Here is a 13,580-nt window from a genome sequence, read left to right as displayed (position 1 = left end):
TCAGTCACAAGTTACAAAACTATTGTGCTTCCTATGTGTAAAGCAATGGAAAACAAGCTAAAAGTATCTGCATCTGCAGGAGATAGGAAACAATACAAAATGACCCAGGATAGCCGAAAAAGAGAAAAAAATGCTTAGAAATGAAAAGAAGGGGGAAAGAGGAGGAAGGAGGGAGGAAGGAAACAAGACAGCTGTATGGGAACATGAAGGGGACCTTGAACCACATGGAACTCATCCTCTACCCACTAGTGAATCTAGGGCTGCGGGAAAGTCCTTTGGGACAATCCTTGGTTTAGTGCCAAGTAGCGGTGGTGTGTCTTTCCCGAGCTTCCTAGTGGGCAGCTCACGGTGTCTATGGGGCACTCTTACTGGTGCACACCGTGCATATGGCATTGTCTGCACCCACGGAGGCCGGAGCTACAGCCAAGTGGGTACATCACCACGTGGTTAAATCTTGACTCACAATAACGCGGATCTGTATTGAATGTGGAAGATTTCGATGTTAAAGTTGAAAGGGTAGTCAGTATTTCTATACCACAGAAAACAAGAAATAAGGGTGCATGATATGCTTTCATATTTCTTCATTATGTTGGGATTTAAACTTGGCACAACAGTAAACACGTACATGTGATAAGTCCTCTCATAATACAAGTGGTTTTCAAACCCTAACAAATCAATCTTCTCACCAGGAAATATGTTACACAGCAAATGGAAAATGAAAGAAAAAAAAAAAAAAACAAGACAAATACACTCCTACTAAAAGTCACACAAAAAAGATGTTTCTATAAAGAACAGCCAGAACTGGGCGGGGTGGACAAGGGAGCGTGTGTGTGTGCGTGTGTGTGTGTGCGTACAAGGGCTGAGGAGTGAGGGGTTAGGTCTACTCATATCAAAAGACTATAAAGCTGTTATACTCAACACAATTTAGAGCATGAATAAGCAGACCAATAGAACAGAATGGAAATTCTCAAAATAGACAAGTGCACATAGAAATCAAGTATATAGTTAGGATGGCATCTCAAATTCAAGGATGTGGTGACAGACTTTTAAATAAATGATTTGGGACACCTGTAGAGCCGTTTTCAAAAAGATAAACTAGATTTGTATTTCCCGATGGAATGCAATGTGAAATAAACAGTATTACTTATGAAGTATTCTTGTCAAAAAATGTTGAAGATGAAAATAATTAAGCCATCAGAGCTGACTCCTGGTTTATGAGGAATACGGACAACAGAGAAACGAGAGATGAGAAAACAGACAAAAACGGGTAAATTTAGTAGATGGGAAATTTTTCTTTTTTTAGTATATAGAAATGCTACCAGACGATCGGCAACCCAGTTTCTAAAAAAAAAATCAGTGCCTAAAAAGAAAAGACAAAGAAGGTAGAGGAATAGCTGTAGAGTACGTGAGATTTAAGTGTCATAATAGATGCAGTGTGTAAAGCTTGTTGGGTTCTTTATTTGAATAAGCTCACTGTAAAAAATATTTTAAAGAAGGGAAATTTAAAAATAAACTGTATAATGGTATTGCAGTCATGTAAAAAAATCCATACTTTTTAAAAAAAAATTTTTTTTTTTAACGTTTTATTTATTTTTGGGACAGAGAGAGACAGAGCATGAACGGGGGAGGGGCAGAGAGAGAGGGAGACACAGAATCGGAAACAGGCTCCAGGCTCTGAGCCATCAGCCCAGAGCCCGACGCGGGGCTCGAACTCACGGACCGCGAGATCGTGACCTGAGCTGAAGTCGGACGCTTAACCGACTGCGCCACCCAGGCGCCCAAAAAAATCCATACTTTTAAGAAGATGTGTACTGAAGTATATAAGGACTAAATGAAAATTTGCTTTGAAATAAATAAGAGGGGCGCCTGGGTGGCTCAGTCGGTTGAGCATTGGACTTCGGCTCAGGTCGGGATCTCGCGGTTTGTGAATTCGAGCCCCGCGTCAGGCTCTGTGCTGACAGCTCAGAGCCTGGAGCCTACTTTGGATTCTGTGTCTCCTTCTCTCTGCTTCTTCCCCGTTCATGCTCTGTCTCTGTCTGTCTCTCAAAAATGAATTAAATAAATAAATAAGAAGCAAGTGAGATGAATCTTCATAACTGTTGAATCTAGGTTCATTCTATTATTCTTTATTCCTTATCATTCATTATATTATTCTTCCTACTTTGTATATATTTGGAAATGCTCATTAGAGCCAAAAGGCAGAAAGAACCCAGATGCCCATCAAAGGATGAGTGAATAAACACAACATATACACATACAACAGAATGTGTTATTAGGCAACAAAAAGGAATGAAATTGTATACGCATGTTCACAGAACATATTCACCATCACTAAAATGTGGAAGCAACTCGAGTATCCACTGATGGATGAATGAATATATATACCTATAGTAGAATATTATTCAGTCTTAAGAAGGAAGGAAATTTTGACATATGTTACAACCTGGATGAAACATGAGGACAGTAGGGTAAGTAACATAAACGAGTCACGGAAATAGACACTGCATGATTCCACTTATATAAGGTATTTAGATTAGTCAAAACCATACAGACAGAAAGTAGAAGGGTGGCTGTCAGGGGCTCGTGGCAGGGGAGAATGGGAAGTGTTTTTGTTTTTGTTTTTGTTTTTAACGGTTATTTACTTTTGAGACAGAGAGAGACAAGGCATGAACGGGGGAGGGGCAGAGAGAGAGGGAGACACAGAATCGGAAACAGGCTCCAGGCTCTGAGCCGTCAGCACAGCGCCCGACGCGGGGCTCGAACTCACGGACCGTGAGATCGTGACCTGAGCCGAAGTCGGACGCCTAACTGACCAAGCCACCCAGGCGCCCCTAATGGATACAGAGTTTTAATTTTACAAAATGAAAAGAATTCTGGAGACGGATGGTGGTAGTCATTGCACAAAAAATGTGAAGGTGCTTAATAACACTGAACTGGACACTTAAAAATGGTTAAGGTAGTAAACTTTATGTTATGTGCATCTTACCACCATAAATAAATTGGAAAAAAGGAAGAATGGAATATTGATACGTGCTACAATATAGATGAACCTGAAACCGTCATACTAAGTGAAAGAAGCTAATCATAAAGACTACATACTATCCCGCTTATATGAAATGTCCAGAATAGGTAAATCTATAGGGACAGAAAATAGATTAGTAAGTTGCCTAGGGCTCGTAGGGTGGTGGGGAGAGAATAAAAGGGTGATAGCTAAAGGATATAGGGTTTCGTTTTGGGGTGTTCTGGGTATTCACAGAGTCCTTTGATAAAGCTACTAACTATAATGAAATTGTAATTAGTCCCAATAAAGTAAATGATAACCCAAAAAGGGACATTCGGTGCCTCAGACTAGAAGGACATGGGGGTAGAATGGGGAGACGACAAAGAAGAAATTGGAAGAAAATAAGGGAAGTTTCGGTCTCGATCTCTGCATTGTCTATGAAACCATCTTTCTACCATGTCACTGAGACTTGAACAGACTGCAACAGATTACAAGGTTCCTTGAGCGGAGCACCTGGGTGGCTCAGTTGGTTAAGTGTCTGACTCTTGATCTCAGCTCAGGTCATGATCTCATGGTTCGTGGAATTCAGTCCTGCGTTGGGCTCTGTGCTGACAATGCAGAGCCTGCTTGGGATTCTCTCTCTCTCTCCTCGCTCTCTGACCCTCCCCCACTCTCTCTGTCTCTCAAAAATAAACTTTAAAAAGAAAGAAAAGTCCTATAAAACTTACAACACACAATATTTGAGTGGGAAAATTGATCTGAAGACATAAATCTGAGTATTTTGAGGATATAGGGATGATGGGGGAAAGGAAGTTTTTTCAGAGAGTGTTAAATGAAATAATGAACTACAAACAGAACTTCATTCTGCTCCCTGGAGTTTATAAAAATGAAGAAATAGGACTTTTACATTAGGAATTAATCCCTCCTTAAGATCTGCAAATATCTTCTGAGTGCTTTAGAAATTCTGGTATGCGTGTTCACAAGCGCTAACTCCCTTCAAAGACACAGTTATTTCTAAAATCCTCACCATTAAGTAGCAGGTTTTCGGTCAGCTTTTTCTGTTCCTTTTCTGGGAGCTTAATCCTCATTTCCCCCAGAATGCTGTCCAAATTACCCACATTACCCTTCCCACCTTAGGAACGCAATAGGGATGGGAAATAAGAAAAATGGAATGTTTCTACAATATTAAAAATGCATTCGTTTCTGTGTATTATTAACTTAATTAGCCCGTGCTAAGGATATGAAAAAAGAGAGAAAGTGTAATTTATGTCTTCATAGTATCATTTAACATTTTAAATAGGAGTACCAAGACTCATTTGACTTTTCTAATTATCTGGAAAAATTTAATAGGATGGGTAAAACTAGAACCTGTCGCCTTTCACCTTATCTTGGGACAACTTGAGACAGCAAAAGGTGCCTAAGGTATATTTTAGCACCTTAGGGCTATTAGACCACAGATCTCATTGCTACAGACAAGAACAGGAGCCATTCTCATTTTCCTGAACTCCCAGGTCACTTCCACTGAACCATTGCCAGTACTTCACTTCAATGTCTGCGGTATAGACCTAGATTTGATTTTCCAATTTAAGATGCTTTTTCATCTTACTTCCATGCTCCCTATCCCTCTGACTCTTCTCTGGCCTTTTGTGGCCTGTGGAAACCTCAGCATTACTTATGATTCACAGTGAAAGAAGTTGTTGATATAATAAACTTAATATAAGTTTTTAGGATAGCATTCATTTCTATTTAGAGATGTGTTCTGTGAGTTTTTAAAATGTCTTCTTAGTGCCAAATTAGTGGCTTTCGAGAGTCTTTCCATCACTTCCTAAGCCCAAGATTTCCCAAGTGGTTCAATGCTATATTAAATGCGCAGCATTAATTTGTAGATTCTGTCTCATATTTTTAGGTTCCTTTTCTGTAAGATTCAACCTCATGTTTTCCAGAACAGTGATTGTTGTTATATCAACATGATTGTTGATATCAATCATCCTCACCCCTAGGAAACTGAAAGAAATAACACCAAAATGTAGTCACTCTTAAATGTGACCAAAACTATTAATTCGTGGATAATATATAGTTACAAGTTCTAGCACAAAAAACATAGCTAACTACATTGTTCAAATATTTAAAATATGTTCAATAATAGAGTTAGAATAAAATATCTTCCTTTGGTCAGTCCATAGAGCAGAAAGCTTTAAAGGTAATCGGTGAGCTACTCAGTGAAATACACTAGTGGGGATAACAAATTTCATCCTTCCATCCAATAAGCATGATTTTTTTGTGGATGATACCCAGAGAAAAATATCTTTTTCTGAGTAAATTTCTTTAACCATTACTAATTTTTTTGTTTATTAATCACTTTTCAGACTAGACTTATTTTCTTCTTTGCCACAAATTATAAACTTTTCAATAAGTTATGGAACTCTATCCCCCAGGATAGAACATACATTGTCTGCAAAAGTATGGGCGGATTAAAAGAAGCATAAATATGCTATCAAAATATCTGAAAAGTGGCAAGTATCAAAATTTAACATCTTATGTATATTTTCATCTTTAAAGGCCTTCATTGCACAGCAAAGGAAACCATCAACAAAACAAAAAGGCAACTACTGAATGGGAGAAGGTGTTTGCAAATGATATATCCAGTAAGGGGTTAAAATCCAAAATATGCAAAGAACTCATACGACTGAACACCGAAAAATGACAAATAATCCAATTTAAAAACGGGCAGAGCACATGAATAGACTTTTCCAAAGAAGACATGTAGATGGCCCACAGACACATGAAAAGATGCTCAGCATCACTAATCATCAGGAAAATGCAAATCAAAACCCAATGAGATATCACTTCACACCAATCAGAATGGGTAGTATCAAAAAGATAAATAATAAGTCCTGGTGAAGGTGAGGAGAAAAGGGAGCCCTTGTGCACTATTGGTGGGAATGTAAATTGGTGCAGCCACTCTGGAAAATAGGAAGGAGGTTCCTCCAAAAACTAAAAATAGAAGTACCATATGGTCTAGTAATTCCACTTCTGGGTATTTACAAGAAAAAAATGGAAACGCTAATTTGGCAAGATACTATGCCGTTTTGTTTGCTGCAGCATTACTTACAATAGCCAAGACGGGGAAGCAACCTAGGTGTCCATTAACCGATGAATGGATAAAGAAGAGGTGGTACACATACACATAACGGAATACTACTCGGCCGTAAAAAAGAATGAAATCTTGCCATTAATGACAACATGGATGGACCTGGAGGCTATTATGATAAATGACGTAAGTGAGACAGAGAAATACAAATATCATATGATTTTGCTTACTTGTGGAATCTAAAAAGTATAACAAACAAACAACAGACTCATAAATAGAGAGAACAGGTGGTTGCCAAAGTAGAGGTGGGTGGGGGATTAGGTGAAATAGAAGATTAAGAGGTGCAAACTTCTAGTTATAAAGAAAATAAGTCAGAGGGATGAAAAGTATAGCATAGGGAACAGAGTCGATAATGTAATAACTATGACAACAGAAGGCAACTACACTTACCATGGTGTTTCATAATGTGTGTAATTGTTGAATCGCTATGTTGTCCACACGAAACTAATGTTATATGTCAGTTATCCTTTGATTTAGAATAAATTAATGAAAAAGGCCTCTGTGCCAACCATCAGCCTATCCTGATAGATGTATCAGCTTTAAGAAGCATACAAATCAAAATCTCACCAAAATTCGTTATTAAGCAACAGAGAAGCCATCATTTCACAAAGTCAGACTTTACCTTTCCATACAGTACAAATATACTCTCAATGATTTTAAAAAATATATGAAACGGAGAAAATAAGGCCACTCTTCATTCACTGGCACCTAAGGCACTTATTGCTGGCCCTCTAACAGGCAGAACCCCTCCCATCCATTTATTCTTTGTAATTTCTCATTTATCTCCATTTCATACTTTTCAATGCCTTCCTTTTCCTCTTCTCATTTTAAAATTTCAGAATCACAGTGTATTCAAGAATAATAGCCAGGATTTCTCAACCATGGTCGCAGGATTTCTGACTAAAGCCACCTCATTCCCAACTAAGAATGAGAGGACCCCGTAGGTATGTCTTCGTAAGAGAAAACAGTCATTACCTTGTAAAAGATTTTTTTGGACAATCTTTTTCACTTAGATATGAAATAGAATTGTTAGAGAAATTCTCACCATCGACTGGCAGATTGTTCACCAACTCTCCCTGTTTCTTATCTTTGAGTTCTATCCCCATGTTTCCTGGAACTTTTTTCATGTCATTGACCTCAACCTCTCCTTCAAAGCAAAAGAAGGGAGACTTCTGGTATTACTGTGAATGATGTCGTGATTCCACACAATTAAAAAAAAAAAATTGCCTTTGTAGCATTACAGCTAACTGCTGAATGAAAAGAGACCCAGCCTAAAAAATAGGCCTTTGGGCCTACAGAGGTTTCTTGTTATTTCTAGTATAATCTCTGAATGATAGGCAGGGCAACAGAGCATGCGATTATGAGTATAAACTTCGCAGTGCATTAGAATGATACAGATTGCTGATCTAAATAGTTTTCTCAGCACTTTTATTGCTTTGAGATCGCCTCTAACTTTACCAAAACTTTCCTTCACTTTTTACTGTGTTAAACTGGAATTTAGCTTTCCGCCATAAAAGAAGGTATGCTAATTATTGGCAGAGATTTCAGATAATGACTTGGGAAACAACAAAGAGCGCTGAAGTTTTATTGCTAAAAGTTCTGATAATCTATTATCTAACTGTAGGCATTTATACATAAACATTTTTATAAGATGTGTAAGACAGATTTTAAAAGTCCATGCAATCATGATGTGGAAAGAGCATTATATTGTAATTTAGTGGAAAGAATTTGGTTCTTAGATTTCTAGTAGCATCTTACTCTTAGTTGTTATTCTATTACCTGTTTTGGCTTTTATTCCATCCATTCCATCCATTAAGATACCAACATCAAAGTTCCCATTAGCTGTTAAAAAAAAAAAAAAAAAAAAAGACTTAGTTGGGATCCAGAAAATGATAGAGCTTTAGAATGAAAACATAAAGTACCCATACTGTAAAAAAGCTTAAGGCAGAGTCCAGTATTTCCACTATTTTATTTGAGTCCATTTTTAATTTTTAATTTCAGGCTTTCTGGGGTTCAATTTGTATTTGCAAAATGGACTCGGAGTCTAGGAAAAACATTTTATGATGCCACACTAGTTCATAAACTCTACAGGACAGTTCATGCTCTCTGTGTTCATCTTTGTTCTGGCAGGGACAAGACTCATGCAGGTACCAAGAGTAAAAGAAGTAAAGGCCATAATTCTCATCTCTTGTCTTTTACTAACATACTTTCTCCTCTTCTTTCTTAATCACTGCGTGCATTTCAGTATGGCTGCTGACTAATTATTACTCTACCACTGCAGTAATTGCTATTAGTTCTTTATGACTCCAAATAATTATTATTTTTTCTTATTCTTTTCTGCTCTTTTCAGTTTATCTCTTGATTCATCTTTCCATACTCATGAATTATTCATTTATTAATTCATACATAAAGGGAGACAGATATAAAGCCTCACTCCAAGGAACCACCAAACAGACCAAATAATGACAGTTCTTAGGCAATAAGGCTTTGAAAGAGCTCCAGTTCCCCTCTGCTCCCTCCAGTGGTTTCCAGGCTACTAGTTTTCACTGCAAATAGAAAATGTTATTTTTCAAGGCTATTACGGAGCTGTAAGACAGAGGATGGGAATAGGGCAAATTAAAATATCACAAAGCTCACTATTCTTACTGAGATTCAGTCTTTTTTCTCTTAAATCCTCCCAGATTGCAGCAAACCTTTGGTTAATTTCCAGTTCTGAAAATGTTAATTTTGACCATTTTTGCCAGTTTGCTCATTGCTCTTATGGAGGAGAGAGTTTTTCGGTGGTTCCTATTCTGCCTTTTATCTGACATCCCCAAGTGAGTTTCTGAAGCTAAAAATAACCTCTGGCAATTGTTGATAGTCCCACTTAGTTATTTTTTTCCAGATGTCCCAGGGAAACTTAAAAGCATAAAGAAAATAAGCAAATAAAAAACTAACTACATGTTTTTCATTGGTACACAGTAGTACTTGAAAATTAAGGAATGATTCAATAAAAATATCTTTTGGGGAAAAAAAAAACTCACCCTATCAGAAGGGTATAAAACCCATGGCAAAGACATAACTAAATAGTATATGAATCATGTGAAAAAAAATATTTTTTCAGGTAAGAGGCAGTATTCAGTAAAATGTTTCTAGGTGATATTGCTTGACCTCAGTGGATTGTGCTCAGCTAAATATATTCTTTTTTGGTTTATTTAAAGTGGGGATTACTTTGTGATGCATCACACTTCAATCCTAATATTTTATTTAATACATACAATACTGACCTTGAATCGTGAAGTCTGGTCCAAGGATATGATGATCCATGCCTATATAGAAGTGGCAAAAATGTCATTCATATTGGCTGAAACCAAAGCCCTTGTTCCTGTGAAAACTACTAACCTGACTGAGGCCCCAGCAACATTCTCAGCCTCTACTAGAATACTAAGAATTGTGATACACTAGACATTAAGTTCCTTGGGTCAAGGACTATGTCTGTATTTCGTGGTCATTGTATTTCTGGCACTGAGCAGAATACATGCTATATAGTGCTCAGTAAATATTTGTTAAATAAACGAATAAGTATCAACTTTAGATTAATATATTGAGAGAAAAAATAATTCTTATTTCAGCTACATAAGTCCTATAAAAAATGTCAGCTGCAAAACCCAAATTTTCATGAAGGCATAATGATATCTAAATCACTCACCATCAACTGGTACATCTGAAGCATCTGAAGCAACTCGTACATCATTAAGTTCCTCAGCTGTAAGTCTGATTGCCATGTTTTCAAGAATAGAGTCAAGGTCATGGTCATCATCTTGCAACCCAACAAAAGAGAAAGATACGAGGATATTAAAATAAAAATCAAAATATAATATAAATTCCTAATGTATGGTGGTATCAATTTCATCATAAAAAAAAGAGGCTAAGGACATTTAAATTTTTAAAGAGAAATACTAATGGACTAAAATTATCTATTCATTTATACCCAAAATATCCCACACTGAAGATAAGCTTACATAACACAATACATCAGAATAAGGCTGAGACACCACTCAGGTTAATTTTAGCAGCAAAAACTGCAAATATAATAGTTATTTTTTATATAAACATTTATACAAGGAGATTCAGTTTGGTCACTGTATTTCAAGATATACTATCTTAAATTTTTATAGCTGGGCCTAAATTTTATTATTTCCACATCAAAAATCTAGGTAAACCTAAATATTTAGAACACCTTTTAAAAACAAGACAGAAAATTATTTAATCAGTAGGAACATATGTGTGTATTAAAACTAATCATGGAAATATATATGAGAATGGCAGGGGGCAATATTTAATAAGAAAAAAAGCAAAACACAAGAGTCTCAATCTGACATCTTTATTTGAATCTCACTCACCTTTTACATCTTCTGCACGATTCAGCAAACTAGTCTTATATATTTTTCTACTAGCTGTAGCTGCAAGAAACACATAATTTAGGTCATAGAGAAAATATCTAGACATGCTAAAACAATATCAAATATCCAAGTTCAGAAATATACAGCATAAAATAATTTGCTCCTAAAATTTACCTAGTATCTTCTAGAAATAATAAAACAAAAAATGTAAACGAAATTCTTAATATGGTAAATCAATTCTTTAGCACCTGAGACAATTATTAATATTTGCCAGGCCAAAGCAAAAACACTTCCTTATGTTGTGTTTTTTCTGAGTCCACATTTTTCCCCCTCTACTAGTAAGGATAGTTCTACATCTCTCCTCGTCCTCCTCCTTTGTCCTAGAGGTCTTAACCCAAGGCATCTCAATGGAAGGAAAAATAACTATCAATATTCCTTAGTCCAGATGGCAAGACTGATGATTGATGAGCCTCTTGATTTTGACATATTTTTAAATGGCAATTTATGTATTCCTAAATATGAAAAATAATTATCTTTAGAATTATGGATATTTTTAACTCTAACTTCTAAGTGATCTAGAATAAACATGGAGATTTGGATTATACAAAATTTGTAGGCTATAATTCTAATTCCCTCAAGATTCTACCTGATACTTGCAATGGCTGAACAACTCCCTGGATGACTATATTAACTCTCTTGAAGACTATTCTGATATTTGAAATGCCCACCATTAATTGGAAGTAATTTCTTTAGCTCCGAATGCTCTGGTGAGGACTCTATCCCCATATTTTGCAAGACATTTTCCAGGTCACTGAGGTCAACTTCTCCTCCTGCAGAACAAAAGAAGTAGAGAAAGATGACACTTTAAAAAATAGCATAATTTCCAGTTATTAAAGAGAAATAAAGCATAATGATACCTGCTAAAAAATAAGCAGTCAGCTACAGACACAAAATGAACAGTGTTTCTTTAACACTGGCAAAAGAGATGCTCCCATAATAATGGTTATAAAGTAATATTTCACAATTGAATAAGGTTCATATAATTTAAAAATTATTAGAATAATAAAGATGATCGGTACAAATAACTTAATATAGGGTATGGAAATTAAGCTAGAAATCAATAGCAAAAGCTACTAGGAAACTCCCCTAACTTTGGAAACTAAAGAATGCCTCTCTAAATAAATCATGTGTCAAAAAAATAAACCAAACTGGAAGTTAGAATATTTTGAATTGAGTAAAAATAATAATATTACATATTAAAACTTAAAGGATATGGTAAGGTTGTGCTGAGGGAAATTCACAGCCTTAAATGCATGTAATAGAAAAGATGAAAAGATCAATAACCCAAGGTTCTATCTTAAAAAGTTAGGAAAGAACAGCAAATTAAACCCCTCAAAAGGAGAAGAAAAGTTCTAAGGACAAAAGCAGAAACTACTGAAATGAAAAGCAAACTTTAAATAAAATCAATACAGCCAAATGTTGGGTTTTGGAAAGACCAACAAAAGTGATACATACCCGCACTAAGACTGACAAAGGAAAAAAAGAGAGAAAGCACAAAGAATAAATATTTCTAATGACAAAAAGGACATTACTAAGAATAGCCAAGAAGAGTTTAGAGAAGTAAATAAAATTGGGAGGATTTATGCTTCAGATATCAAGACAGATTAAATCTACATTAAAAGAGTAGGTATACTGGTGCAAGGACCAGCAGATAGACCAAAGAACAAAAAGAATAAAAAGTCCACACGTTTATTATCTTTGATTTATGAAAAAGCTAGCCTTACATTAAAGTAGGGAAAGGATCATCTTGTCAATAAATGGTGAATATCCATTTAGAAGAAAAAGGGACCCTTATCCCACATCATGTAGAAAAATCAATTGAGTGGATTATAGATCTAAATGTGAAAGGAAAATAATAAAGCTCCCACAAGATAAAATAGGAGACGTTTTCATGACCGCGGTGTATGGAAGGATTTCTTCAACAGGCTCCCAAACATTCTAACTATAAAAGAAAAAAGGTTGACTAATTCAACTACGTGTCAAAGAGAAACTTTTGTTCATCAGAAGATAAAATACAAGAGGAGACACCACACAGCACTGCCAATGCCCCCGCGGAGAAGCTGAGATCACCACCGAATTTGAAATATTTAAAGTGGATTCAAAATTGTTTCAGTAATGCAGACAATTAAGTGCGTTGTTGTGGGTGACGTTGCTGTTGGTAAAACATGACTCCTGATATCCTACACAACAAACACATTTCCGAGGATGTACCGACTCTTGGTGACAACTATGCAGTCACCATTATGATCGATAGGGGGCCATACACTCTTGGACTTTCTGATACTGCGGGGCAAGAGGACTATGACAGATTACAACTGCCAAGTTATTCTACAAACGTATTTCAATGTATCTACGAATACATTTCTACAAATGTATTCCAGTCTGTTATTCAGTGATCTCTGCCTCCTCATTCGAAAATGTGAAGGAAATGTGGGTGCCTGAGATAACTTACCACTGTCCCAAGACTCCTTTCTTGCTTGTCGGGACCCAAATTGATCTTAAAGATGACTCCTCTACGACTGAGAAACCAAGAACAAAGAGAAGTCTATCCCTCCGGAGACTGCCGAAATGATGTGAAAAGCTGGCCCATGACCTGAAGGTGGTCAAATATGTGGCGGGTTCTGCACTCACAGAAAGGCCTAAAGAATGTATGTGACGAGGCAATATTGGCTGGCCTGGGGCCTCCAGAACCAAAGGAGAGCTGCTGCTATGAACAACTCTCCAGAGCCCTTTCTGCACTGCTGGTGTCAGCATTGTACTAAAAGCAATGTTAAACTAAAGATGAAAAATTCAAATTCATTTCTGCAATAATGACAAGTGCCTTGCACCTACAAACATGCACTTGTGTGAGACAAGGCCCATAGGTATGATTCCCTTCCCTTTCTCAATATTAGTTAATTCAGTAATTGTGTATTGTCAGAAAGGGATTAGTACTAGGTTTTTATCTTGTTTCAAAAATATTTTTTTTGTTGTTTAAAAGCAAGGC

The 13,580-nt window shown here is 36.4% G+C and overlaps 3 protein-coding genes across 7 annotated transcripts in view; 1 reads left to right on the top strand and 2 right to left on the bottom strand.

The window, feature by feature from the left end:
- LOC147574432 (uncharacterized) overlaps positions 1 to 13,580 on the bottom strand; it is a 299,824-nt gene that overhangs the window by 7,863 nt on the left and 278,381 nt on the right. The gene's annotated exons all lie outside the window — the stretch shown is intronic.
- Positions 1 to 13,580, top strand: part of LOC147574441 (pleckstrin homology domain-containing family M member 1-like) — a 192,630-nt gene that overhangs the window by 128,756 nt on the left and 50,294 nt on the right. The gene's annotated exons all lie outside the window — the stretch shown is intronic.
- The window catches only part of LOC147574438 (EF-hand calcium-binding domain-containing protein 13-like), a 153,028-nt gene continuing 150,566 nt past the window's right edge, over positions 11,119 to 13,580 (bottom strand). Inside the window, 1 exon segment of the mRNA XM_086686450.1 lies at positions 11,119 to 11,364. Within this exon segment, the coding sequence (XP_086542576.1) occupies positions 11,222 to 11,364 (143 nt within the window). The 3' untranslated portion in view covers positions 11,119 to 11,221.

The sequence above is a fragment of the Puma concolor genome, chromosome E1 (genome assembly GCF_028749965.1).
Source record: "Puma concolor isolate L17-30 chromosome E1, mPumCon1.1.hap2, whole genome shotgun sequence".
NCBI classification, from domain to species: Eukaryota; Metazoa; Chordata; class Mammalia; order Carnivora; family Felidae; genus Puma; species Puma concolor.
The sequence above is the reverse complement of the archived record's forward strand: the minus strand, read 5'-3'. Positions and strand labels throughout refer to the sequence as shown.